General features: G+C 46.3%; 1 protein-coding gene across 2 annotated transcripts in view; it reads left to right on the top strand.

Annotated features, from left to right (window-relative positions):
- The window catches only part of LOC106732119 (putative sodium-coupled neutral amino acid transporter 12), a 93,077-nt gene that overhangs the window by 23,256 nt on the left and 44,761 nt on the right, over nucleotides 1–25,060 (top strand). For both annotated transcript variants that reach the window (XM_025185417.3, XM_089782283.1), the window contains exons 3-6: nucleotides 3,401–3,522; nucleotides 6,648–6,735; nucleotides 17,846–17,926; nucleotides 21,667–21,787. In XM_025185417.3, the coding sequence (XP_025041202.2) occupies nucleotides 3,401–3,522; nucleotides 6,648–6,735; nucleotides 17,846–17,926; nucleotides 21,667–21,787 (412 nt within the window). The remainder of the gene's footprint in view (nucleotides 1–3,400; nucleotides 3,523–6,647; nucleotides 6,736–17,845; nucleotides 17,927–21,666; nucleotides 21,788–25,060) is intronic.

The following is a 25,060-nucleotide window of genomic DNA, read 5'->3' on the forward strand; positions in this document are numbered from 1 at the left end:
ATGTGGCACATACACCGCCTATCTATTTGGACACGAGCAACTCATCTCTAAGAACAACAGTTACTAAAGATAGGTAACTTTTTTAACTGAATCGCAGATACAACAACAAAACACAAAGAAAAAAAATTAGGGTATGTCTACACTACCCCGCTAGTGTGAACTAGCAGGGTAATATATGCATACCGAACGTGCAAATGAAGCCCGGGATTTGAATTTCCCGGGCTTTATTTGCATAAGCCGGCCGGCGCCATTTTTAAATGCTGGCTTGTTCGAACCAGCACGCGGCACGGGGTTCGAACAAGCCGGCACGGGGTTCGAACAAGCCGGCATTTAAAAATGGCGCCGGCCGGCTTATGCAAATAAAGCCCGGGAAATTCAAATCCCGGGCTTCATTTGCACGTTCGGTATGCATACATTACCCCGCTAGTTCGCACTAGCAGGGTAGTGTAGACATACCCATTGTGTTTTATCCAATAAACATCAAGGCTGTGTCTAGACTGGCAAGTTTTTCCACAAAATCATCTGCTTTTGCGGAAAAACTTGCCAGCTGTCTACACTGGCCGCTTGAATTTCCGCAGAAGTACTGATGATCTCATGTAAGATTATCAGTGCTTTTGCAGAAATACTGTGCTGCTCCCGTTCGGGCAAAAGTCTTTTTCCGAAAAACTTTTGTGCAAAAGGGCCAGTGTAGACAGCAGAGATTTGTTTTCTGCAAAAAAGCCCAGATCGCGAAAATGGCGACTGGGGCTTTTTTGTGGAAAAGCGCGTCTAGATTGGCTACAGATGCTTTTCCGCAAAAAGTGCTTTTGCGGAAAAGCATCCTGCCAATCTAGACGCACTTTTCCGAAAATGCTTTTAACAGAAAACTTTTCCGTTAAAATCATTTCCGGAAAATCATGCCAGTGTAGACGTAGCCCAAGAATGGTTACTTTGGTTCTTTGGGGCTTGTTGATACAGCAGTAATTGAACTGAAGAGGGGAGTTATTTCTAAAATGTACTAATATGTTGTGCATTAATTGGTGTTTGTGGACCCTGCTGAAACCCACTACAGGTGACATCACTAGGACTATGTTTTAATCACAGGTATTTTTAGTAAAAATTCATGGACTACAAACAAAAATGTATTATGGCCCACGACCTGTCCATGACTTGTACCCTTGACTAAAGCTTGGGCCAGGGGTTGTGGCAGTTCGGGGGCTGGTGGTGGTCTGGGAGCACCATAGGTGCTAAGTGTTTGTGTGTGGCATGGCCCTGGGGCTCCACGGGTGTTAGGGAGAGGGGCTAGGTGGTGGCACACAGCCTGGGACCCCTAAAAGTGGCTGGCAGCTCCTTGAAGGAGGAAAGGCCAGGGGCTCCACATGCTGCCCCTGCCACAAGCTCTAGCTTTACAGCTCCCATTGGTCAGACACTGCAGCTAATGGCAGTGCAGGGGTGGAGCTCGTAGTGGGGCGAGTGGGCAGAGCTGCTCCCCTGGCCTTCCCTCCCCCAGGAGATGCAGGGACATGCCAACAGATTCCAGGGAGTCCCTGAGGTAAAAGCTGTCTTGCTCCCCAGCCATGAGCCTCCTCCCACACTAGACTGCCCAGTAGCAGATAGTACAGTTGTCTCAGGGGCTGTCTGATCTGCTCAGGCAGCTCTTGAGTCAGATGCACCAGCTGCTGCAGAAGTCATGGAGGTCACAGAAAGTCGTGGAATTTGTGATAGACACGTAGCCTTATTCTTCACTGTATATACAGAGTCCTGGTTCTCTTGGACACCCACGGAAAAAGTATTGCTGCCTTCCACCTCCCAAAACCCCCAAAAAGTAACTGAAAAATTAGACTAATAAACACAAAATCCAGCAGCCTTATTTATAGCATACTCTGTCCTGCTTTGTGTCTAATTCACCTTTTCAAATCTTTGGGCCTGAGTCTTGTATCACATGAGGTGTATGCACTGGTGTCTTCATCGATTGAAGTAAAATTACTCCAGCTTGCATAAGTGGGAGGAGAAGCAGCCCATCCCCCATTTTTAAATAAAATGCATATTTTGTTTCTTTCTAGTGATAAGGTAAGAAGCAGAAAATAGTAGCTGGGATTTTCATCCCAAGTGGAGTTTTCAAGGCTGGATAATTAAACAAACAAACACCAACAATAGTAACACTCAATTAAATCATTTATCCTTCGAGTTGTGAGAAGTTCAGAAGCTGTTCTCTAAATAACAAGCTCTACTTATACCAGTGATGCTGAGAATTTGGGAGTAAGGCATGGAAGGAAAGAACAGGCAGAAAAGAGCCATGTGTGAGCAAATGAGTTCAGTGAACCATACCGCATGTCATCTCTCCTCCTTGTAGTGTGTCCCTAGATGATGGAGAAAGCACAGGCTGATCTGAGCCATTTCTGGTTTGCTGGTTTGCTTGCTATAGGAGTCTATTTCACCGAGAAATTAGTCATGAAACCATAAATTAAAGCAGCTCCCTGTGGGATTAGACTTGTCAAGGTCTTTCTGTAATGCCGAATGAAGACTTTTATAAAGCTGCTTCTTGGAGAGGCTTTGCAGAGATCAATGAGCATTAATCAATTGCCGAGGAGAAAATTTACCTCTGTGCAGAGGGCTCTCAAAAGGGCTGTGAACCATGCAAGTCACTGAGGGCTAAAGCAGGAAACAAATAGTAAGTAGGCTGTGACTTGGTTGTCTGCATAAGGAAAAATTTCTCTCAGGGGAATAGATCACGCCCTAAACAAGATGTGTGGAAGGAGAAGAGTTCCAGATGTGTAGCATCAGCCCTCCTACCAGCCTACCTGGTGAGCTCTGTGATGTGTGGAGCTAAGGGGCTACAGTTACTATTTGTGTTGGCATAGAGCCACTGTGCACAGGCAAAAATGAACATTTAAAACTATGGTTGTGTCAGCATTATATTAGTTCTTTAAACAGTAGCATAAAATCTCTCTGGGGTTGAAGGCAGGAAAAGAGCCCATAGGATGCTATGCTGCAGGCTGGGGTGGGAGGAAACCCAAGACTTCTTTGTGGACCCCAAATCCCATGAATTTATTCAAACTGCTTGTACAGTATACATTATCCCTGTCTCATTCCATGCCTGGGAATTAATGAAGATTCCTGCTCACTGTGCAAACTTTCTGTGTAGGCTGATCAGGTCCTACCTCTTCTCTATCTATAGCACATAATAATTTAGTGTCCTGAGGACTATAATATTTTGGTTTAGTTTCAGTTGTTGGCTTGGTGTGTGGGTTGGGAGCTGGTTGGTATTGGTGGGCTGTGATCGGCAGGAAGTCAGACTGGTAGGCCATTCTAGCTTTAAATTCTATGACTCTGTGACCCAGTGTACAGGTGGTTTATCATCTGTCTCTCCCCGGCACCCAGCATTCTCTGCTTGCTCTTACTCCCATCTCTTTTATTCTAGGTGGGCATGATGTATGTATTTAACTCAATGTTCGGAATTGGAATCTTAGCCCTGCCCAAAGCCTTTGCCGATGCAGGCTGGTTGGCTAGCAGTGTTATCTTGGTACTTGCCATGGTGATGAGGTAAATACCTTTTTACATTGTCTGTCTCTGTTATCCTAGGGTTTACTTGGGACCTAGGCCTCCTTTGCAAGTCCTCAAACGTTGCTATGTAAAACGAAGTGATGCCTGATAAAATGTATATGAACAATTCTGTAATTGTGAGATTCCTTTCTCCGGTTGTACGCTCTTTGGTGCAGGGATCATTTCCTCTTCTGTGTTTCACCTATTACAACCAGGTCTGATCCTGACTGGGACATTTGGTCTCTTGTAATAGAAATTATTAAAACAGAATGATTTTTTCTACTTAATTTCTTAGGTAAACTCTGTGGCTATGTCTACCCTGGCAGCTTCTTGTACAAGAACAGTAGAATAAGCCCCCTTGTACAAGAGTTCTTCCACAAGAAGGCAGTGTAGACAGGCAACATGAATTTCTTGTGCAAGAAGCCCCTATGGTTAAAATGGCCATCAGAGCTTTCTTGCGCAAGAGTGTGTCCATACTGCCGTGGATGCTCTTGCGCAAAAGCACATCTCTTGCGCAAAAGCACACGGCAGTATGGACGTGCTCTTGTGGAAGATTTTTTGCACAAGAAATCTTCCGCAAAAGAGTTCTTGCACAAGAAGCCGCCAATGTAGACGTAGCCATTGTGTATATGTATGTCTATAGATGAAGGTGCTTCTGCTGCACCTGTCTCCCTGAGCTGCACTCAAATGCTTATTTGGGTGTTTGCCTGAGCAAAGTGTGTTTGTGAGACTGTTTGAGATCATTCTGGTCATGTGGTGTTAGGTGTTCACCTGTCCATTTTAAAATTATTCAGGGGAAGAAAATTGGAAACACTTCAAAGGTAGCAGTTGGTCTTTACACTGCCATGTGAGAAATGGGACCAAATCCTGATTCCTGAGACTATAGAATGACAATTGACAGAGGTCCTGCTCTGATTGATCACTGGGTAAAGCAGTGGTACTGTTCCTTCAGAAAGCTGAAGTACAGGGTTATTATTACTATTAATGCTGTTTATCATCTGCCAGCATGGCTAACTGGTGAGCAGTGTGCAAACATAGAACAGAGTTCATATGTTTCTAAACTTTTTACAAAGAGATTCCAGTGTCTCTAAGATAGGTATACTGTCATGCTTCACCTATCTTTTAATATATTTAGCCTCACAACACCTCATTTTACAGAGGGGAAATTGAGGCACAGATGTCTTCAAGGTCACACAGGATGTCTGTGGCATGGTAGGAAGAGAAACTAACCTCTTGGCCATCCTTCCTCTCCTAGGAAACCACTATATATTTTCAACAGGCCTAATGTCAGAATTTTAATGGGTGGATGGGTATTTATTACAGAAAGATGGTGCCTGTTCCATCAGTTGCTTTCCAGCTGTTAGCTCAAAAACGGCATGGGGTTTTTTTTATGGAAGAGGAGGACTAGGACTGGCTTTGTAAATAAGCCAAACTATAAATATAAAATTGAAAGAAATGTGATGCCATGGCCAGAAGTTTTTGTTCTGCTTCTGGGCATTATTCCTAAATCTCATGTTAGGTTGAGCTTTACTTGGCTGATTGCCAAGTAAATTTTGCATAAATATAATAAGCAACATAGTTACCTTGTTATGTGTTCTAAACAGCATGTGTCATGAAGGAACAAGAACTGCTGTTTTTAAGCTTTAGACAAAAATAGATGGAAAATGACATTGGATCTCAGATCTGAGGGTTAGGTACATAGATTACATAGGAATTCCTGGTCCTCTTCTGCACGTGAACCTCAGTGTTTAAAAAAAAACCTTAAATCCTACTGCCATCTAGAGGTGCCAGTGGGAGAAAACAGGCTAACTTCCAGAGATGTTTGACTGTGAATGCAGTTCAGGAAGAGTGTATCACTCCTCTCCTTCCAGTTTGTGCTGTAGTATTCAAGCTACACGCACAGAACTACATTTTCTGTTCTTACAGTATTTCATTCAGAGGAGGATTCAGTTCCTTGCTTTGCCACTGATTTGCTGTGTGATCATGAGCAAGTCACTTCCCCTCTGTGCCTTCTTGCCTTACCCACCTGCTGTCTTGCCTATTTAGAGCACAAACTTTTTGGATTATAAGTTGTCTCTGATGTTGTGGACATACAGCACCTAGCACAATGAAGCCCTGAATCCCATTTGGGGCCTGTAGACACTATTGCAGTGCAAATAAAAGAATTATGAGGCTTGATGTGCCTTGAGCAATATACTAGTTCAGACCATAGGAAACAATGTCTTCAGCCACACGCTACGGTCTGTGCGCACAGAGAGCATGAGAAACAGCACCCTGTGTGTCTGCACAGAGAGACTCAAGATGGCTATTCAGCAGCAACAGGGCCAGACCCACATGCCTTACTATACAAAACACACTTTGCTCTGCATATACGCTGCGTAGTCCCTCCCCCAGAGACCCAAGTGTTCCTTACTATAAATGTGCTCAAAGTTAAAACTTAGACTAGACATGAGCTAAAGCCAGAACCCCCAGTGTGATCCTATTTGAGTTCCAAGGGGTTTGGTTGGGGATCAGTCTCAGATCCCTGGGTTCTAACCAGCACTAGAGGTCTTGGCTCCAAATCAGAGCTATAACAAGAAGAGGCCTTTTTTCTATTCTCAGTTCATGTTCAGCTAACATTTCACAAAAATAGCTCAAAGGACTTCAGTGGGTCAGATTCAGATGATGGGCCTGACTTTCCTCTCATTTGCATTCAACTAAAATCAAGACTAACTCCACCGAAGACAATGGTGCTGCACTGATATAATGAGAAGAGTCAGGTCCTTAAAATCCAGCCGGGGATTGCTGGACCCTTGCTCTGTGCATCCGGAAGGGGCAGAACCCCATGCAGAAGGGGTGGAGCTGAGGCACCCAGCCCTCAGCATCACTTGGAGTGTGCCACACCAGGCCCTAAGAGATGCCCAAAGCATGCAGTATGATACTCCAGCAGCGATATAAAGGGCCTGTCAGCCGGCCTGTTCCAGGCTCATTTAATTTAGACCCAGATCTAAACTTCTCCTCATTGGCCCATTTCAGTTAAAGGCATGAGCAAGACAAATGGATGGGGCTATTTTTGCAGTATATTGTTAGGCATGAAGCAAGTATACAATACTCTAGAATCAGCGTTTCTTGCATTTCTCCCCTAGTTACATAACTGTGACCTTCTTGATTGAAGTAATGTCCTCTGCAAATGCCAGAGTTGTTTGGAACAGGAATAATGACATCCACAAAGAGGTGAATCTCTTTGCTCTTTACAGTTTAAGTATTTTTTTCTGAGATTAACTTTGTGCCGCTTTCTATCTGAGATATGAACTGAGCTGAATAGTAGCGCTCAAGTGAGTGGCCTCCAGGTTTAAGCAGGAATGGGAGCAGGTTATTTGATTCTCAGCCTTATTTCCTTGCCTCCATCTGCCAGTGTCTAGATTTTCTGGCCTTCAGGCACTGTTGCAAATGTGATTTTTTTAAATGTCAGTCAAAAATTGTCATTGAAATTTTCTCCATTTCTCTGATTAGCTGTACCCAGAACAGATCCCCAAAGGTAGTGACTAATGCCCTGGAACTCAGTTCTAGAGATCTGGGCTCTTCTAGAGACTATCTATGTTACTTCAGGCAAGTCACCTCATCCCTCTGACCTCAATTCTCCACCTGTATAATGGGGGTGGGTGGGATAATACTACCTTCTCCCTGCCTATGTTTGTCTTGTCTCTTGGGGGCAGGAACTGTTACTTGCTATGTTTGTACAGTGCTTGCCTTAAGTGCTATTGAAATACAAACAATAAATAACCACATTCACAATGTAACCTGAAGGTCAATAGATCTGGTGTATGGGGTATATGTTCCAATATGATCTACATGCACACTCTCAAAATGTCAGTAATATATAGATGGAATTATTTGGTAATCTTGCTTGTAGCAGCTGGTTAGTATAAGTGGGATTTGAACAAGGGGAGCACAATGTCCTTGTGGACAAGTACAGGCAGAGTGCTTCATGCATAGAGAGGAGATGTTTGCTGGAGAAGAGGCCAAACAGCCAAGGTTGGCAGTTATTTTAATTAAAATGTCCCAAAAGCCTTTAGTTTAGCTCTTTTCTCATAGATATAAAGGGCCTGTGACTTGTGCTTGTATTAATGTAACATGAAAGTTTCCAGTCACTGCTTGTGGACTTTGTGAATTACAGAGCAGAGCAAAGTGGTTTTATTCTTATGCAATGCTTGAAGTGAGTTCATTTGGATGATTTGTGCTTATCTAAAAGAGTTACTGCTTCAGTTGCTCCATCTTGGCTCATCTGAAGTGTTTAATTTAACTCAAAAGATATTGTATCCAGTAATATTCCCATTCATCATTTCATTACACTACAAAAAAGCCCATTAACCTAATGTTAAAAGTCTGACTTAGAGCCAAAAAATCAAGCGCTTTCAGAATTAATGGCAAAACTTGAGGCTGATGAGCTCTTTCTTAGCTTTACTGTGTGTGGCTGTTGTAACAAGCCACTGCATCCCACCTCGCCTTCTCCCCTTGCTCCTTCAGCAAGAAAACAAGCAGAAGGTGTAAAGGGTTCATGGAAAGGTAGGAGAGGTGTCATCTGGCACTTCTGCTTTGTGTGTTGAAGATATAAAGCCTTATTGTACTGATCTGTCCCATGCTCTGTTGATAATTTTGTTCTATAATCTATGTACTGCTTATATGGAGCCTGATCCAAAAGCCACAGAAATCAATGGGATTCTCTCTGTTAACTTTAATGAGTGCAGGTTTAAGTTTTAGGGCATGATCCATAGCCCACTGAAGACATTGGCAAGTCTCATATTGACTTGCTTTCTTAGAGCTGGGGGGCAGTGCTGCACTCGGGGCGGTGCAGAGATCTGTCTGTCCTGCACCTTCTGCCCTAGGCCCTTTCACTTCCAGAAATGCAGAGCTCACCCTCCCCTCCCCCCATTTGCCCAGGGGTCCGCAGAGGCAGTCAGCACCCTAATATTTTGAAATTAAATTATTGACTAAAATGGCAAACTACTGATCAAACTCTTTTTAAAAAAATTATGCAAAGTTCCAGCACATTCATATGCTAATTTGACCCAGACACTTGTCTGGCATGATTTTTACCATATTTCCTTTCATAAAGTCATAGAATCATAGAATCCCAGGGCTGGAAGAGACCTCAGGAGAGCATCAAGTCCAGCTCCCTGCCCAAAGCAGGGCCAATCCCAACTAAATCACCCAGCCACAGCTCTGTCAAGCTGGGACTTAAAAACCTCTAGGGATAGAGATTCTATCACCTCCCTAGGTAACCCATTCCAGTGCTTCACCACCCTCCTAGTGAAATAGTTTTTCCTAATCTCCAACCTAGACCTCCCCCACTGTAATTTGAGACCATTGCTCTTTGTTCTGCCATCCGTCACTACTGAGAACAGCCTCTTTGGAACCTCCCTTCAGAAAGTTGAAGGCTGCTATTAAATCTCCCCTCACTAAATAAGCCCAAATCTCTCAGCCTCTCCTCATAGGTCATGTGCTCCAGCCCCCTAATCATTCTGGTCACCCTCCACTGGACCCTCTCCAATGTGCCCACATCCTTTCTATAGTGGGGGCCCCAGAACTGGACACAATACTCCAGATGTGGCCTCACTAGTGCTGAAGTAAGGGGAATAATAACTTCGTGAGATCTGTTGGAAATGCTGCTCCAAATGCACCCTAATATGCTGTGACGGACCGGGCCGTGTCTGGGCACAGCTGAGGGCGCCCGCTCAGGGCGAATTGCTCAAATCTGGGGCTCCTTACTGCCCCCAGACTGGTGACCTCTCCAAACAGGCCACAAACCAGTCCCACAGAGCGCTTCAGCAGCCTGCCTGAAGCCTCACGAGCAAAACCCCTCCGACACCCCAGCAATATCCGTGCCCCAGATGGCCCCGGGCCTCATAAACAGGTGGGGGGTCCTAGCACCCAATCCCACCTACCCCGAACAAGTTCTGTCCGGTTCCAAGAAACCAGCCACAGATCCCTGGTCAATTTACCCTCTGGATCTTACCCACAAATCATGCTGGGCCAATCCTTTAGAATCTAAAACTAAAGGTTTATTATCACAAGAAAGAAAAGCCTGAGAGTCAGGTTGTTAAAGAATAGTACGTTACATGCACCGAATCTCCCAGTCCTCGATGCAGGCTCTAGCAGAGATGTTACAGCTGCTGGTTTAAAAGTTTTTATTGCACATCCTATCATCAGGATGGGTTCACAGGTCTTCCAGGCTCTTCAATCCCTGCAGTGCTGCCTCTGGGATGAAGTGCTGAGCTGAGAACAAAATGGCATCGACCACATGGCCTCTTTATACCTTCTTCCTGGCCTCTTCTGGTATGGAGCAGGTCACCTGGTCAGAGGCCAATCTCTGTTTCCTGCTGGCTGCTCTCAGGTGACAGCCCCCATTCTTTGGGTGTGTCCTCGGCCCATCAAGTGCCATTGTCCCACAGGGCCTGGCTAATCAGCCTGTCCATAGCAATGCTTAACCACATTCAGAGAAATATTCAGCTTCCACACAGATTACAGATTCCTACCTACACACACAGACATTATACACTCACATCAATAGCGTACATAAGATCAGCAAACAATAAGCTCCCATTCAATACCCCACATGGCTCCCTTTTATACCAATTTCTGGGGCCAACACCCCCACCTAGGGGTGCAGCAGTGATCTGGCTGCTTCCCTCCAATTCGGTAATGTGACACCCCCAACGCAAAATTGATGCAGGAAGTGATGCCAGTAACATCACTGAGGGCATCACAGGCCTCCCCATGCTCTGACTCTGTGTCATCACATGTTCTACCCAATGGCAGAAACAACAGTACAGAGCTGAATGTCGGTGTGAGAACCCAGTGTGCCTTAAATAGGCTTCATTATTGTAAGGTTTGCCCTATTGACAACTATGTCCTTGCACTGTCTCACCAACCCAAGGTAGAACTTGGTAAACACCACAGCTACATGGATCTGCTTTTGTGGCATGATCCATAAGTGTTTTAGGTGATTTTGCCCCGAGCTGAAGAAAATAGCGAATTTATCCAGGCCAGCTTTGGCAACTCTCTGAACAACAATTAACATTGTGTGAATGCGGGTATTTTTACCCCAAATCGTGTAGGCATTTTTGCACTTAGCCATGAAAACAAAATGGTGGCGTGCCTCAGTTTCCCTTTTCACATAGGACCTTCTGGCTGGAACCCTTTTTGTCCTGTAAGAAGTTCCTGGACCAGTTACAAGCATTAACCATGAAATATCAACATTACAATGCCCTTTTACGTACAGTCTGTCACTGGGCACATTCCCTAACAAGTTACAAGGTGTTTCCATAAGATCAGGCACATCATATATCCTTACGATTCTCTGCAACAATAATACATTGGTTACAAGAATTAACATCAGTAACAAGAACAATACTATACCAGGTGCATATTGACATTCTTCATCAGGCCCCTTCTCTGGCCCCACATCATTGCAGTTTTGGCCCTTCAGGTTCAAACTGCAAATCTTCTTGGCCAAAGCAAATCCTGCCCCTCTCCCTTGAAACCTCTGGCCTGAGCAAGACAAAGGGCTGGCTGGGTGTGACTCCTTGGCTCACAATGGCCCTGGAATTCTCCCCCTTCCCCCACTCAGTGGGGTAACAGCAGCAAGCTGTAGACTCCCAAGTCTCTCCTCTGTCCACCTCCAATCTCTGTTTCCACATGGAACCAGATATCAAACTCCCAATCCCACCTACCCCGAGGGTATGTCTACACTACAAAGTTAGTTCGAACTAACGGATGTTAGTTCGAACTAACTTTCATAGGCGCTACACTAGTGCTCCGTTAGTTCGAACTTAATTCGAACTAACGGAGCACTTACTTCGAACTAGGTAATCCTCATTCCACGAGGATTAAGCCTAGTTCGAATTTACTAGTTCGAATTAAGGGCTGTGTAGTCCCGTAATTCGAACTAGTGGGAAGCTAGCCCTCCCCAGGTTTCCCTGGTGGCCACTCTGGCCAACACCAGGGAAACTCTATTGCCCCCCTCCTGGCCCCGGACCCCTTAAAGGGGCACGGGCTGGCTACGGTGCCCATGCCAGGTGCAAGCCTGCCAGCACCCAGCCAGCAGACCCTGCACCTGGCACGGATCGAGCCACCCACCGATGCCCCCCAGCCCTCCCCCTCTTCCCGGGACCAGGCTGGCGGCTCCCGGGAGCTTGCCCGGGACCGCAAGAGGCGGGCACCTGCCTGGGCTAGTGCGGACATCGTGGACCTCATCCACAATCTCCGCACTAGGCACAGGAAAGTGGCCGGCTAGGGCAGGAGAGCTGCCAGCCTGGCCACCCAGGAGCAGGTGTGCATGAAAATCAAGGGGGTCCACTGAGACCCCCGAACCTGAGCCCTGAGCTTACAATGGCCGTACTGGGTCAGACCAAAGGTCCATCTAGCCCGGTAGCCTGTCTGACGACCCTAGGGACCCTGGAGGGGATGGACCGAAGACAGTGACCAAGCCATTTGTCTCATGCCATCCCTCTCCAGCCTTCCACAAACCTTGGGCAGGGACACCACTCCTACCCCTTGGCTAATAGCACTCCATGGACCCAACCTCCATGACTTGATCTCACTTCCCTTTCAACTCTGTTCTAGTTGTAGCCTTCACAGCCTCCTGCAGCAAGGAGTTCCACAGGTTGACGCTTTGCTTTGTGAAGAACAACTTTCTGTTACTAGTTTGAAGCCTGCTACCCATTCCTTTCCTTTGGTGTCCTCTAGTCCTTCTTTATGGGAACTAATGAAGAACTTTTCTGTATGCAACCTCTCCACCCAACTCCTGCTTTTAGAGACCTCTATCCTGTCCCCCCTCCGTCTCCTCTTTTCTAAGCTGAAAAGTTCCAGTCTCTTTAGCCTCTCTTCATATGGTACCTGTTCCCAAACCCTGATCATTGTAGTTGCCCTCCCTTCTCCCAGCCTCTCTCTTCCCCTTTCCCACCTCCTTTTCCCAGTCTCCCCCAGTTTTGTTCAATAAAGACAGATTCCATTTTTGAACACAATTGTCCTTTATTTTGTACATCAAGAAAAGGGGCTAGGGAAGGGTAAGTGGAAGGAGGTGAGGGAGGAATGGGGCACGAGCCCCCGATGGGGAGGACTGGGCTGGCTCTGCGGGCTTCTGGGTGTGGAAGCTCTCCTGCAGCCCCCCAATTGCCCCCTCTCCCCAGATGGCAGCCTGCAGCAAGTGCAGCCGGGCTGATGGCCGAGTGGTGTGATGTGCCCAGTGTGGGTACTCAGGGCACTCTAAGCCAGGACTGCTTTGCAAGCGGGGCACCCCTGAGAACTGTCTGTCCGGGGTGGGGGTCGGGACCCTTTAAGGCTAGCCCGATACAGCATCTCCATGCTCTAAGTCCTCCTCTGATGCCCTGCCGGCACTGCTTCCAGCCATCCTTAAGCCCGGTTCAGGGTCCACTTAATGTGGACATGCTAGTTCGAATTAGCAAAACGCTAATTCGAACTAGTTTTTAGTTCTAGACGCATTAGTTCGAATTAGCTTAGTTCGAATTAACTAATTCCAACTAAGTTAGTTTGAATTAGCGCTGTAGTGTAGACGTACCCTGATTGATTATGAGTGTCCACCGTGTCCCGAGATGGGAGCATAACTGCCATCTCCTGTATCCTAGGAAGAGTGACCACACAGCTGTTCTGCTCTGCATATTTAGCTCCACAGTCCTCCTCCTGAATCTGAGACACTAACTTTCCACTCTGCTCACTCACCTGGGAACAATCCTGTCCCACACACACTGACTTCCCAGCAAGCTGGTCACACACAGTCACTGGGTTAGCAGCCTGCTCCAATTCTCTGGCTGTTCCTGCCTCATCTGGAACAACCCTCAGTCCCTCCGAGACCTCTCCACCACCATCCACACTGGGTTTCCCTAAACCCAAGTCAGTGGAGTCACTGTTAACAGACAAGTTCTGTCTGTCAGGCACTGCAACAAGTGCCTCACGCAAGAAGCTGCTGCCTTTTACAGGCAGAGCTTTCTCCTGAATGCCTTTTCCAAGCAAGGTCCTGTCACCTCCCTCAGTCACAGCAAACTGCTTGCTACATGCACTGCCAGGACTCTCCTCCCTATGAGCTTCCTTAAGCCACAGTTCACCCTCCTCTGGCTCTGCAGTAGCATTGCCCTGCTGAGCCCCAACCAATTCCTCCTGCAATTCCCTTACTCCCTGGGTCATCTCTGGCCCCTCAGATGGATTCACAGACAATCCCCTCTCAGGCACACAGACAGACTCACAAGAGACAGGGTCAGAGGCACCTTCTCTCCCTTTGCAGCGCTCCAGATGGCCGTAAACGTCCACACCATCATTAGGCTCCAGAGTTAACACGCCCTCATTCTCTCCTTGTGCCCGGGTTAAGGGGTCACCCTGGTCCCACAGATTCACTTCCCCCTCTTCCAGCAACACAGCAGCATCAGTCACAATATCAAGGTCACCACTGTCTGATCTCTGGGGTTCTGGCAAAACACTGACTGGATCTACCTGAGTCACCTCATCCTTCTCCCCAGCAGACACGAACTTAGAGCCACCTCCTTTCTGGGCCTTTTCTGTATCCAGACCCAACTCTGGGACAACAGCACTGCTCTCAGCCAACACAGGCTGTGGGGCATCTTCCTCAGACAAAGAAAGAAACTCTTCCCCACACACGGACAGACAACCAGAGACAGTTTCTCCCTTGTCCCAATACCCCTGGCTAATCTCAGGCATACAGCTAGCCACCGAGACAGCTTCCTTTACTGCCCCACTGCTACTTCCACCAGCCAAATTGCCAGTTTGCACACACTGTGCTTCACACAACTCAATTTCAGCTTGTGCAGGTTCAATTCCACAAACCTCACCAGCCACCAACTCCTCAACTAAAACTTCACTCTGGCCAGCCACTCCAGACTGCCCCAGAGAAACATTTCCCTGACTTCTGGGCTCTTCCTGCCCTGGTTCTGATTCCAGCCTCACCTCTGAGGCATCAGACAGGCCCTCACCCACAGGCTCACTGCCCCCCTGCACAGACACACAGCTATCTGCCACAGGCACACATGTAGAGACACTTTCCCCTTGGTTACAGGGAGACTGACCAGCTCCAGGAAACTTTCCATACCCACATGCACCCCCTTCCCAAACCTCCCTGTTAGCTACAGGTAACACAAAAGGTTTGCATTCACACATACTTTGGGGTTGGGTCATCACATCAGCTGGGCAAAATATGTCTGCCATATCATAAGCACACCGCATACCCACAGAGTTATACATTGAACCTTCAGGAGAATACAGTCTCTCTTGTTCTTTTAGTCTCTTAAGCTGGAGGTCAAGTCTAGCATGTTTCTCCTTGGCTAGGGCCATCTTCTTTGCATGCTCTACCTCTTCCCTCCGCTGTCTCTCAGCATATTTTGCCTTTTCCTCCTCAAGTTCCCGATCCATCTCCTTCTGTCTCTTAGCAATTTCTTCATCTGCCTTCTGCCTTCTTTCAGCAGCTTCCTTGGCTCGCTTCTGATCCCTTTCATCCACATCTCTGGTTAGTAACAACACTACCAGATCTAGTTTAGAGGCCCTATTCCTACAGGCAATGCCTCTCCCCAAGCACAAACCCTTCAGAGCACTTTTGCCCAGACTCTCATATAATCCCGGGATCATCACAGCGGCTCTTTAACCAACCAAACTCTCAACACCAAAATTCAAATTTAGACAGCGTGGGGTCCTGATCCCAAAGCTCAATTGACCAAGATCTGTGGATACTGCCAACTACGCCACTGTGACGGACCGGGCCGTGTCTGGGCACAGCTGAGGGTGCCCGCTCAGGGCGAATTGCTCAAATCTGGGGCTCCTTACAGCCCCCAGACTGGTGACCTCTCCAAACAGGCCACAAACCAGTCCCACAGAGCGCTTCAGCAGCCTGCCTGAAGCCTCACGAGCAAAACCCCTCCGACACCCCAGCAATATCTGTGCCCCAGATGGCCCCGGGCCTCATAAACAGGTGGGGGGTCCTAGCACCCAATCCCACCTACCCCGAACAAGTTCTGTCTGGTTCCAAGAAACCAGCCATAGATCCCTGGTCAATTTACCCTCTGGATCTTACCCACAAATCATGCTAGGCCAATCCTTTAGAATCTAAAACTAAAGGTTTATTATCACAAGAAAGAAAAGCCTGAGAGTCAGGTTGTTAAAGAATAGTACGTTACATGCACCGAATCTCCCAGTCCTCGATGCAGGCTCTAGCAGAGATGTTACAGCTGCTGGTTTAAAAGTTTTTATTGCACATCCTATCATCAGGATGGGTTCACAGGTCTTCCAGGCTCTTCGATCCCTGCAGTGCTGCCTCTGGGATGAAGTGCTGAGCTGAGAACAAAATGGCATCGACCACATGGCCTCTTTATACCTCCTTCCTGCCCTCTTCTTGTATGCAGCAGGTCACCTGGTCAGAGGCCAATCTCTGTTTCCTGCTGGCTGCTCTCAGGTGACAGCCCCCATTCTTTGGGTGTGTCCTCGGCCCATCAAGTGCCATTGTCCCACAGGGCCTGGCTAATCAGCCTGTCCATAGCAATGCTTAACCACATTCAGAGAAATATTCAGCTTCCACACAGATTACAGATTCCTACCTACACACACAGACATTATACACTCACATCAATAGCGTACATAAGATCAGCAAACAATAAGCTCCCATTCAATACCCCACATGGCTCCCTTTTATACCAATTTCTGGGGCCAACACCCCCACCTAGGGGTGCAGCAGCGATCTGGCTGCTTCCCTCCAATTCGGTAATGTGACATATGCCATTAGCCTTCTTGGCTACAGGGACACACTGCTGACCCATATCCAGCTTCTCATCCACTGAAATCCCCAGGTCCTTTTCTGCTGAACTGCTACTTAGCTAGTCAGTCCCCAGCCTGTAACAATGATTGGGATTCTTCCATCCCATGTGTACTTGTTCTTGCTGAACCTCATCAGATTTCTTTTGACCCAACCCTCCAATTTGTCTAGATCACTCTGGACTGTATCCCTACCCTCAATGTATTTACCTCTCCTTAGTGTCATCTACAAATTTGCTGAGGGTGCAATCCATCCCCTCATCCAGGTAATTAATAAAGATGTTGAACAAAACCAACCCTAAAACTGATCCTTGGGGCACTCCACTTGATATTGAGCTGTTGATCGTTACCTGTTGGACCCGACAATCTAGCCAGCTTTCTATCCGTCTTACAGTCCATTTATCCAATCCATACTTCCTTAACTTTCTGGCAAGAATGCTGTGAGAGACCGTATCAATAGCTTTGCTAAAGTCAAGATATATCACATCCATTGACTTCCCCATGTCCACAGAGCAAGCTACCTCGTCATGGAAGCTAATCAGATTAGTCAGGCATGACTTGCCTTTGGTGAATCAATGTTGACTATTCCTGATCAGTTTCCCCTCTTCGAAGTGCTTCAGAATTGATTCTTTGGGGATCCTCTTCATGATTTTTCTGGAGACAGAGGTAAGGCTGACTGGTCTGTAGTATCTGGATTGTCCTTCTTCCCTTTTTTAAAGATGGGCACTACATTTGCCTTTTTCCAAACATCTGGGACCTCTCTCCAGTCTCAAAGCTCTGCAATGACATTTGCCAACTCCCTCTGTACCCTTGGATGCATGGATTTATGTATGTCTCGCTTTTACATTTTAAATTTGTACACAATTACAGGATATTGCAATATTTCACTGTACAAACAGTGGGGAGGTTTAATTGCATGCACTTAACAATAGCAATGTGAAAGATTAAATGGTTAACTGTTAGGGACTGGAGCAGCTCCCCACCTGCCTGGGGCAGGGGTCTGCACCAGCCTTCCTCGTCCTGCTGGAACAGCCCCTGTCTGTTGTGGGCCCAGACATACCTTCCCCACCACAGGTTACACATTGGCTCCCTTGGAACAGGACTGGCAGCAAAGCTTCCACCCTGGGAGCAGGGCCTGCAGCAGCCCTGCTGGCCCTGCTCCTGGAGAGGCTTTGCTGCAGGCTCTGTAGTATAAGGCTTTACATTACCGAGCCTGCAGCACAAATAAGCATGTAACCACTTGTAGCTACACGGTTATATTTTAAAATGTATTTTTACATCCGTAGTTGACAGTATGCAACAGTGTGTGTATAATTCTGAATATTGAGTATTATAATTGTATTGATTATTGCAATCACTTCTAGTGTCATACTCAGCATATATGGACTGGATCTTCTGGTGGTGGAATGTGGACCTCTGTGAAGCTACACTGATTTAACATCAGCAGAGGACTTCGCGTATTGTTTATATTTATGGTTCTGCGAAACTCTGCTGACTTTCCGCTTTGTATCTTTAGAATGAAATGATATTGAAAGAAAATGTTCCCTTGTCTGGAAAGAGAGAAGAAGAGTCCACCCACACAAAGGCCCTTCATTCAGTAAGTTTCCCTTCAGCAAGAATTCTTGCTTGGAAAGGATTCTTTTACTCGAAAGGGTAAGGGGCAGAGCATTCCTGATCCTTCCCTCTACTCTGCACTAGTTAGGCCTCAGCTGGAGTACTGTGTCCAGTTCTGGGCGCCACATTTCAAGAAAGATGTGGAGAAATTGGAAAGGGTACAGAGAAGAGCGACAAGAATGATTAAAGGTCCAGAGAACATGACCTATGAAGCCAGGCTTCATGAACTGGGCTTGTTTAGTTTGGAAAAAAGAAGATTAAGGGGGACATGATAGCGGTTTTCAAATATCTAAAAGGGTGTCACAAGGAGGAAGGAGAAAATTTGTTCCTCTTGGTTTCTGAGGACAGGACAAGGAGTAATGGGCTTAAAGTGCAGCAGGGGAGGTTTAGATTGGACATTAGGAAAAAATTCCTAACTGTCAGGGTGGTCAAATATTGGAATAAATTGCCAAGGGAGGTGGTGGAATCTCCCTCTCTGGAGATATTTAAGAACAGGTTAGATAGACATCTATCAGGGATGGTGTAGACAGAGCTTGGACCTGCCTTGAGGGCGGGGGCCTGGACTCGATGACCTCTTGAGGTCCCTTCCAGTCCTATGATTCTATGATTCTATGATTGTTGTTTTGAACATCTTCTCCATTATCGAACATCTCACCAGAACTACCATCCTTGTAGCTGAGAGCACTGAGAGATTCAGAGCGACAGCGATCTTGCTTCCCAACTGCTAAATAGATGGTTCTGTTACCCACAGCATACAGGACTAAGAATTGTTGCCATGTCTCCCACTTATGATGAATGTAGTGAGCCCACACTATTTTCCTTGTCTGTTTTGTCTTTGAATTTGGATTTCAGTGTAGATGTCTGAACCTAAACCATGTGACCTCTTGCAGGATTTTTGATCCAAGAATGGTTGTTTTGTTGCTATGTGCAATGTAAATTAGACCTTTCAAAATTTTTGAGACACCATCAAGAGAGTCAATAAATTCCTGTTCTAACTGATCCAGTGTTGCACATTCTAGATGAATGTTCTAACCATGGAGCTATTTTGCTATCCTTGAGTGAGTCTCTGTCTGAAATCAGAAATTCCACCCTAGACGTGCAGAAAATTTCAATGAAATAAGTCTTTGCAAAAATATTTTGTTTTTTGACCAAAGAAGTTTGTTTGTTTTGTTTTTTAAGTTTTGGGATCAGTTCTACTTTGAAGCAAATATGACCCAAAGTATATAGAAGTGTCTAGCTCAGTGGTCCAAAATACGGTACCCGCGTGTGCCATGGCACCCGCAGGGGCATTGGTATGCGACCACCAAGTGCTTGGGGCTGGCCTGGCCCCGGGCACGTGGCGCATGCATGGTGCTGGAGCCAGCCCCGGGAACGCATGGGGGGAGTGCCGGCCCCGGGCGCGTGGTGCTTGGGGGGGACTTGATCAAATGCTTCTCATTTAAGATGCATTTTCCTGTAGAGCAGATGGGCTTGTTAAGTCATATAGGGAGAATGAATAATTTTAGTTTTTATTCCAAGGGTCTGTATTCTTATATGACTGTATTATGTATGTACAATACACACATCATACAAGCCTATATTATGCATATATAATACATAAAATCATAGGGCTGGAAGAGACCTCAGGAGGTCATTGAGTCCAGCCTCCTTTGGCTTTGTCAGGCCGAGATTTAAAAATCTCTGGGGATGGAGATTCCACCACCTCACTAAGTAACCCATTCCAGTGCTTCCCCATCCTCCTAGTAAAATAGTTTTTCCTAATCTCCAACCTAGACCTCCTCCACCGTAATTTGAACCCATTGCTTCTTGTTCTGCCATCCATCACTACAGAGAATAGCCTGTCTCCATGTTCTTTGGAAACTCCCTTCAGGAAGTTGAAGGCTGCTATAAAATCCCCCCTCACTCTTTTCTTCTGCAGACTAAACAAACCCAAGTCCCTCAGCCTCTCCTCATAGGTCATGTGCCCCAGCCTTCTAATAATTTTGGTTGCCCTCAACTGGACCCTCTCCAATGTGTCCACATCCTTTCTAAGGGAGACCGGGGGCAAAACTGGACACAACACTCCAGATGTGGCCTCTCCAGAGCTGAATGAAGGGGAATAACCACTTCCCTGGATCTGCTGGCAATGCTCCTCCTAATGCAACCTAATATTCCATTAGCCTTATTGGTTACAAGGGCACACTGTTGACTCATATCCAGCTTCTCCTTCACTGTACTCCCCAGGTCCTTTTCTGCCAAACTGCTACTTAGCCAGTTGATACCCAGCCTGTAAAAATTCTTGGGATTCTTCCATTCCAAGTGCAGGACTCTACACTTGTCCTTGTTGAACCTCATCAGATTTCTTTTGGCCCAATCCTCTAATCTGTACAGGTCACTCTGAACCCTCTCCCTGCTCTCTAGCACATCTACCTCTCCCCCTAGCTTAGTGTCATCTGCAAACTTGCTCAGAGTGCAATCCATCCCCTTATCCAGGTCATTAATAAAGATGTTGCACAAAACTGGGCCTAGAACCAATCTTTGGAGCACTCCACTTGAAATTGACTGCCAGCTTGACATCGAGCCGTTGATCCCTACCTGTTGGGCCCAACAATCTAGCCAGCTTTCTATTCACCTTACAGTCCATTTATCCAATCCATACTTCCTTATCTTGGTGGCAAGAATATTGTATAGTACATGTATATTATTGTAATAGAAACCATAAATAATGACAAAAATCTGATATATATATAATACACATTTATAGGGTGTGCATTATGATGTGATTCAATCACAACATAAGATTGAACCTACTTGTTTAATAACATGAGAAATTTAAAAAGGGAGTTATTCGCTGCAGAAGCCTTCTGAATGTAAAGTACTTAGTGGTCCCTTAAGTGATGCAGGAGCCCCATTAAGAAGCCTCCTCTGTGCTAACATATGAATACGATTTAATTGCAACTGCAGGCAGTAGACTAGTCTTCTGTCTGCAGTTGCAATGAAAACTGACACCATGATCCAAATAGTGTCTGGAAAGCCAGCAGTCTGCAGAGCCAATGAACAGCTCCTGCAGCGGGGAACAAAGTGCCAAATCAGCATTTTTTTAAAATTGAAAGGGCCTTGTTATTTGTACTGAGATTAACCATGAAAAGGGATTTTGTAAGAAGCCTTTTGTGCTATAAAGGTCTTTAATCTCTTTGGAGTCAATGCTTGGGCTATGCCTTAGGATACTTGAAGGGGAGACCTCTCAAGATTTCTCTTCACACATATTCCCTTCAATTATGTTTGAGGCATATCCCCAAAGAATCATGCTCAGGAACACTCCCCAGAATCCCTAAGCCTTCTCTATGCAGAGTAGTATGATAAAATATGGTTGTTTGGAGAGAGTTTTTCAGGCTCAGTTTTGCAGGCCCTGTCAAACAGCTAAAGCCAGCTCTGAGTTCTGTACCCACAGCAGCACCCATTTCCAATGGGGATGCCCAGCTGCAGGTTACGTGCTCATGCTTAATGTATATGATGTTATAACCTCTCTTCCCTCCCAGATGGTTGCTAGTAGGATTTGAATTTAGACTCTTCAATAGCTTAACAAAACTCTTTTAGCTCAAGTGACAGAAGTGTATCTTCCTTGTCTTTTATAAATAATATGCTTTTGTCCTCTAGTGGAATGTAAAACTTGCTTTACCAGTGTGTTACATACAGTGCACTGTGACCAGAAAACAGTTCTGTCCCTTTTATGGTCTCTTGAAGGAGTCCTTCTCAAAGTACATTTGCTGCTACTATTGCCTGCCAGATGATCGAAAGCCAAGTGTGTTTGATATAAATGAGTTTCTCTCTCTGACTGACCTGACGAAGATGTACTTCAGTACCGGTAAGTTTCCTGAATTCATTTTGCCTTCCTGTTTGACTTTTGAACTGATTGTTTGGGAAATTTTCAGAGTTATTTTCCTTATCCACTTTCACAGGGTGGATCTCAATGAGGTTGAGTCAGGTGAGAGCACTCTCCCAATTCCAGTTATGTTTGTAATTGTAGGTACAAGTAATTGCATTTCTTCAAAGAGCGTTGTTAATGAAACACTATACAAATCACTTTCTGGTCTCAAATAATCAGTTTCTGAAACTGAAGTGCTTCCAAAATCCTTTAAATAATACTCTGCTGCAATGTCCTAGAAGTTCCAAATCTTGTTGTCGGATATGGTTCCATTGGTTTCTTCACTCTATGGGACTTCCTGCAAGGTCCTGTTACATTCCTAAGTGGGGTGTCATGAGCATAAGTTCTGAATACAGTGGTCTGGAAAATGGGCTTTTCATCCTGCAGGAAGGTCTGTTTTGACATTTGGAAGTGGCACATCCAGATTGGTACAACATAGCAAAAGTTTTTGGGGATAAAAAAAATCTGAACATTTTTGATTGAGAAATGTCAATGTTTTGTTTTGGATGAACATTAATCTCTGTGTCTGAACTGCCATAATGCCCTGTGGGGATTGTAGTTCTAGGTCCCTCATGCCCTCCCGCACCCATATGGGCCTTGCTCTGTGACTGCAGTATATCTCCCATGATGCACTGTGGTCTCTCTGTGACTAAAATCTACCATTCCACAGCTGCCCCCTTCACACAATCCATGCCATCCTAAGTCTTGTTAGTTTTAGCATTAGTTACTCCTCTGCAGTATCTGGGAAAACTCCATTAGTTTCAAGGGTTTTGGATGAGTCTTCAGCTCCCAGGGAGTTGGCTTCCATAGGGAGCTGCTTGTAAAGGAGATATGTAAAAAGAAACTGAGAATCTGGCAGTTGATAACAGAGCAGCTGTATTTGCTATTTGCAAATGACAAAACATATAGCAGGGTAACTTTGAAAAGATGCACAGGCTGAAAACTTTAAAAGCAGGGAGGCAGGGTATAGCAACATTGCTGCCCACACAATGTTGAAACAGTAGGTAATATTTTTGTACATATTTAAGCTGAATATATTAAACTTTACTTGAAAATCAGAGGAGATCTGAGCCATAGTATACTACATAAAGGAGACATTTTGCATTGACTCCAATGGGCTCTCTGCTTGGTGACTTTTCAGCTGAAGATAATTTTTGGAAAGAATGAGAATAACTAAAAATGGCCAGCTAGTATGATGTCACAGGCCTACCGTGATTGGGGAAGAATTTTGACTGAACAGTTTTCTGTTCTCTACGTGTATATAGTAAACCATGTTCACAAAAGTATCCTGAGCCAGATCCTCAGCTGATTAAATTGGTAGCTTCATGGACTTCAATTGAATTAAATCAGTTAAGGATCTAGCTCTCATGCATAAAATACAGGCACTTAAGCAAGGCATGGGATCCTGCATGAACTGGAACCATCAAAGTATCTGAGCACCTCCAAACGTTCAATGTGTTTATTCTCACAATACCCTTGTAATGTAAGAAGTGAGGTGAACCACAGAGTGACTTACCCAATGCCACTTACAGAGTCTGGGGCAGAGCTGAGATGAACCTCAGGCTTCTGAGTCCTAGATAAGCACCCTATCCACTGGGTCATTCTTCCTCTGGTTAGCCTCTTTTAATACACTTTATGTGAATGCTCTTGAAATTCACACTAATTTGCTTCTGTCCTTGGAAAGTAGTCATGGGCAGTGCTCCTGAATGGCTCTGTGACTGAGATTGTGGAACTACAGACTCAGTGGCAGTTCCAGTTTCTAAAGTAATCCTCCCCCAAGTGTCTTTGTGAATTGCCCAAAAATATGTCATGAATAAAACACAAACTGGTGGGAACAGATGAAAGGCAAGTTATTTGTCTGAGTTGCCTGATTTTGCTTAGAGGCATGAGTGTAGCCTGGGCTGAGTGGTCTGCTCCCACGCAAATCTGAGCAGGGGTATTAGTGCCAGAGCATCACTCCAGCACTTGTAATCCAGGATGGAGCTATGCAGCCACCGTGCAGAAAGCGTGGCTTTGGCAGCTCTGCTTTGTCATTTTCTGAGCCACAGGCCAGAGGATCCGCCCCCATTCAGCAGCAAAAACAATGAAGTGGTGCGGGTAGGATTGCCAACTTTCTGTTGGCACAAAACCTAACACCCTAGCCCTCTAGCCCTGCCCCTTCCCTGAGGCTCTGCCGCAACTCACTACATTCCCTCTCCCTCAATTACTGTCACTTTCAATGGGCTGGGGCAGGGAGTTGGGGTATGCGAGGGGTGAGGGCTCTAAATGGGGGTTCAAGCTCCAGGTAGGGATGTGAGGACAAGGTATTCGGAATGCAGGAGGGGGCTCTGGGTTGAGGCTGGGGTTGGGCTGCGGGAGAAGGTGAGGGCTCTGGGGTGTGGGCCAAGGATAAGGGGTTCAGGGTGTGGGAGAGGGTTCTGGGCTGCGGGTTGAGATACTGGGGCTAGGAGGTGAAAACTCAGGGCTGAGCATGTGGACTCTTGCGTGGACTCAGGGATGTGAGGTTTGGGATGCAAGAATGGGCTCCATGTTTGGGGAGGGGCTCAGGCCTGGAAGTTGGGGTGTAGAAGGGGCTAGAAGCTCAAGGCGGGGGATATGGGCTTTGGAGAGGGATGCCTAGACATGCAGGATTTGAGGTGCAGGAGGGGAGTCTCTGGATTTGGGGGGTTGGGGCTGAGACTTGGGCTGACCTTGGATGGCTTTTGGTCAGCAGCTCTAAGCCAGGCCTGTTCTGGAGTACCACACTGAGCCTTGGAAGCAGCCAGCAGGAGGCCCCCCTTGACACACTGCATACTGCTGTTGTTCACAAGTATGATCCCCTCGTTCCCATTGGCCAAGAACCAGCCAATGGGAGTGTGGAGCCAGTGCAGAGGGGGTAGAGCATGGAATCCTGTCACCCCCCCGCCCTTCCTGGAAATTGGACCTGCTGGTCTCTTTCAGGGTGTAGTGTGGTGCCCCAGACTTTTAATAGTCTGGTCAGCAGTGCTGACTGGAGCCTATAGCCAGGGGTGGGGAATCTACAGTCTGCAAGCTGGATCCAGACTGTGGCTTACTTGGCTCTGGTCTACTGTGAGGCACAGGGCTCCTCCCTGCAGTGGGGCAAGGTGAGTCAGTAAGTTTTGGGGGTTTTTATGTTTTTTTGTGTGTGTGTCCCCCAACTGATTTTTTGTAGGTCAGTAGCCTCTGACTGAAAAAAGGTTCCCCACCCCGGCC

The sequence above is a fragment of the Pelodiscus sinensis genome, chromosome 15, assembly GCF_052426305.1.
Source record: "Pelodiscus sinensis isolate ZL-2025 chromosome 15, ASM5242630v1, whole genome shotgun sequence".
NCBI classification, from domain to species: domain Eukaryota; kingdom Metazoa; phylum Chordata; order Testudines; family Trionychidae; genus Pelodiscus; species Pelodiscus sinensis.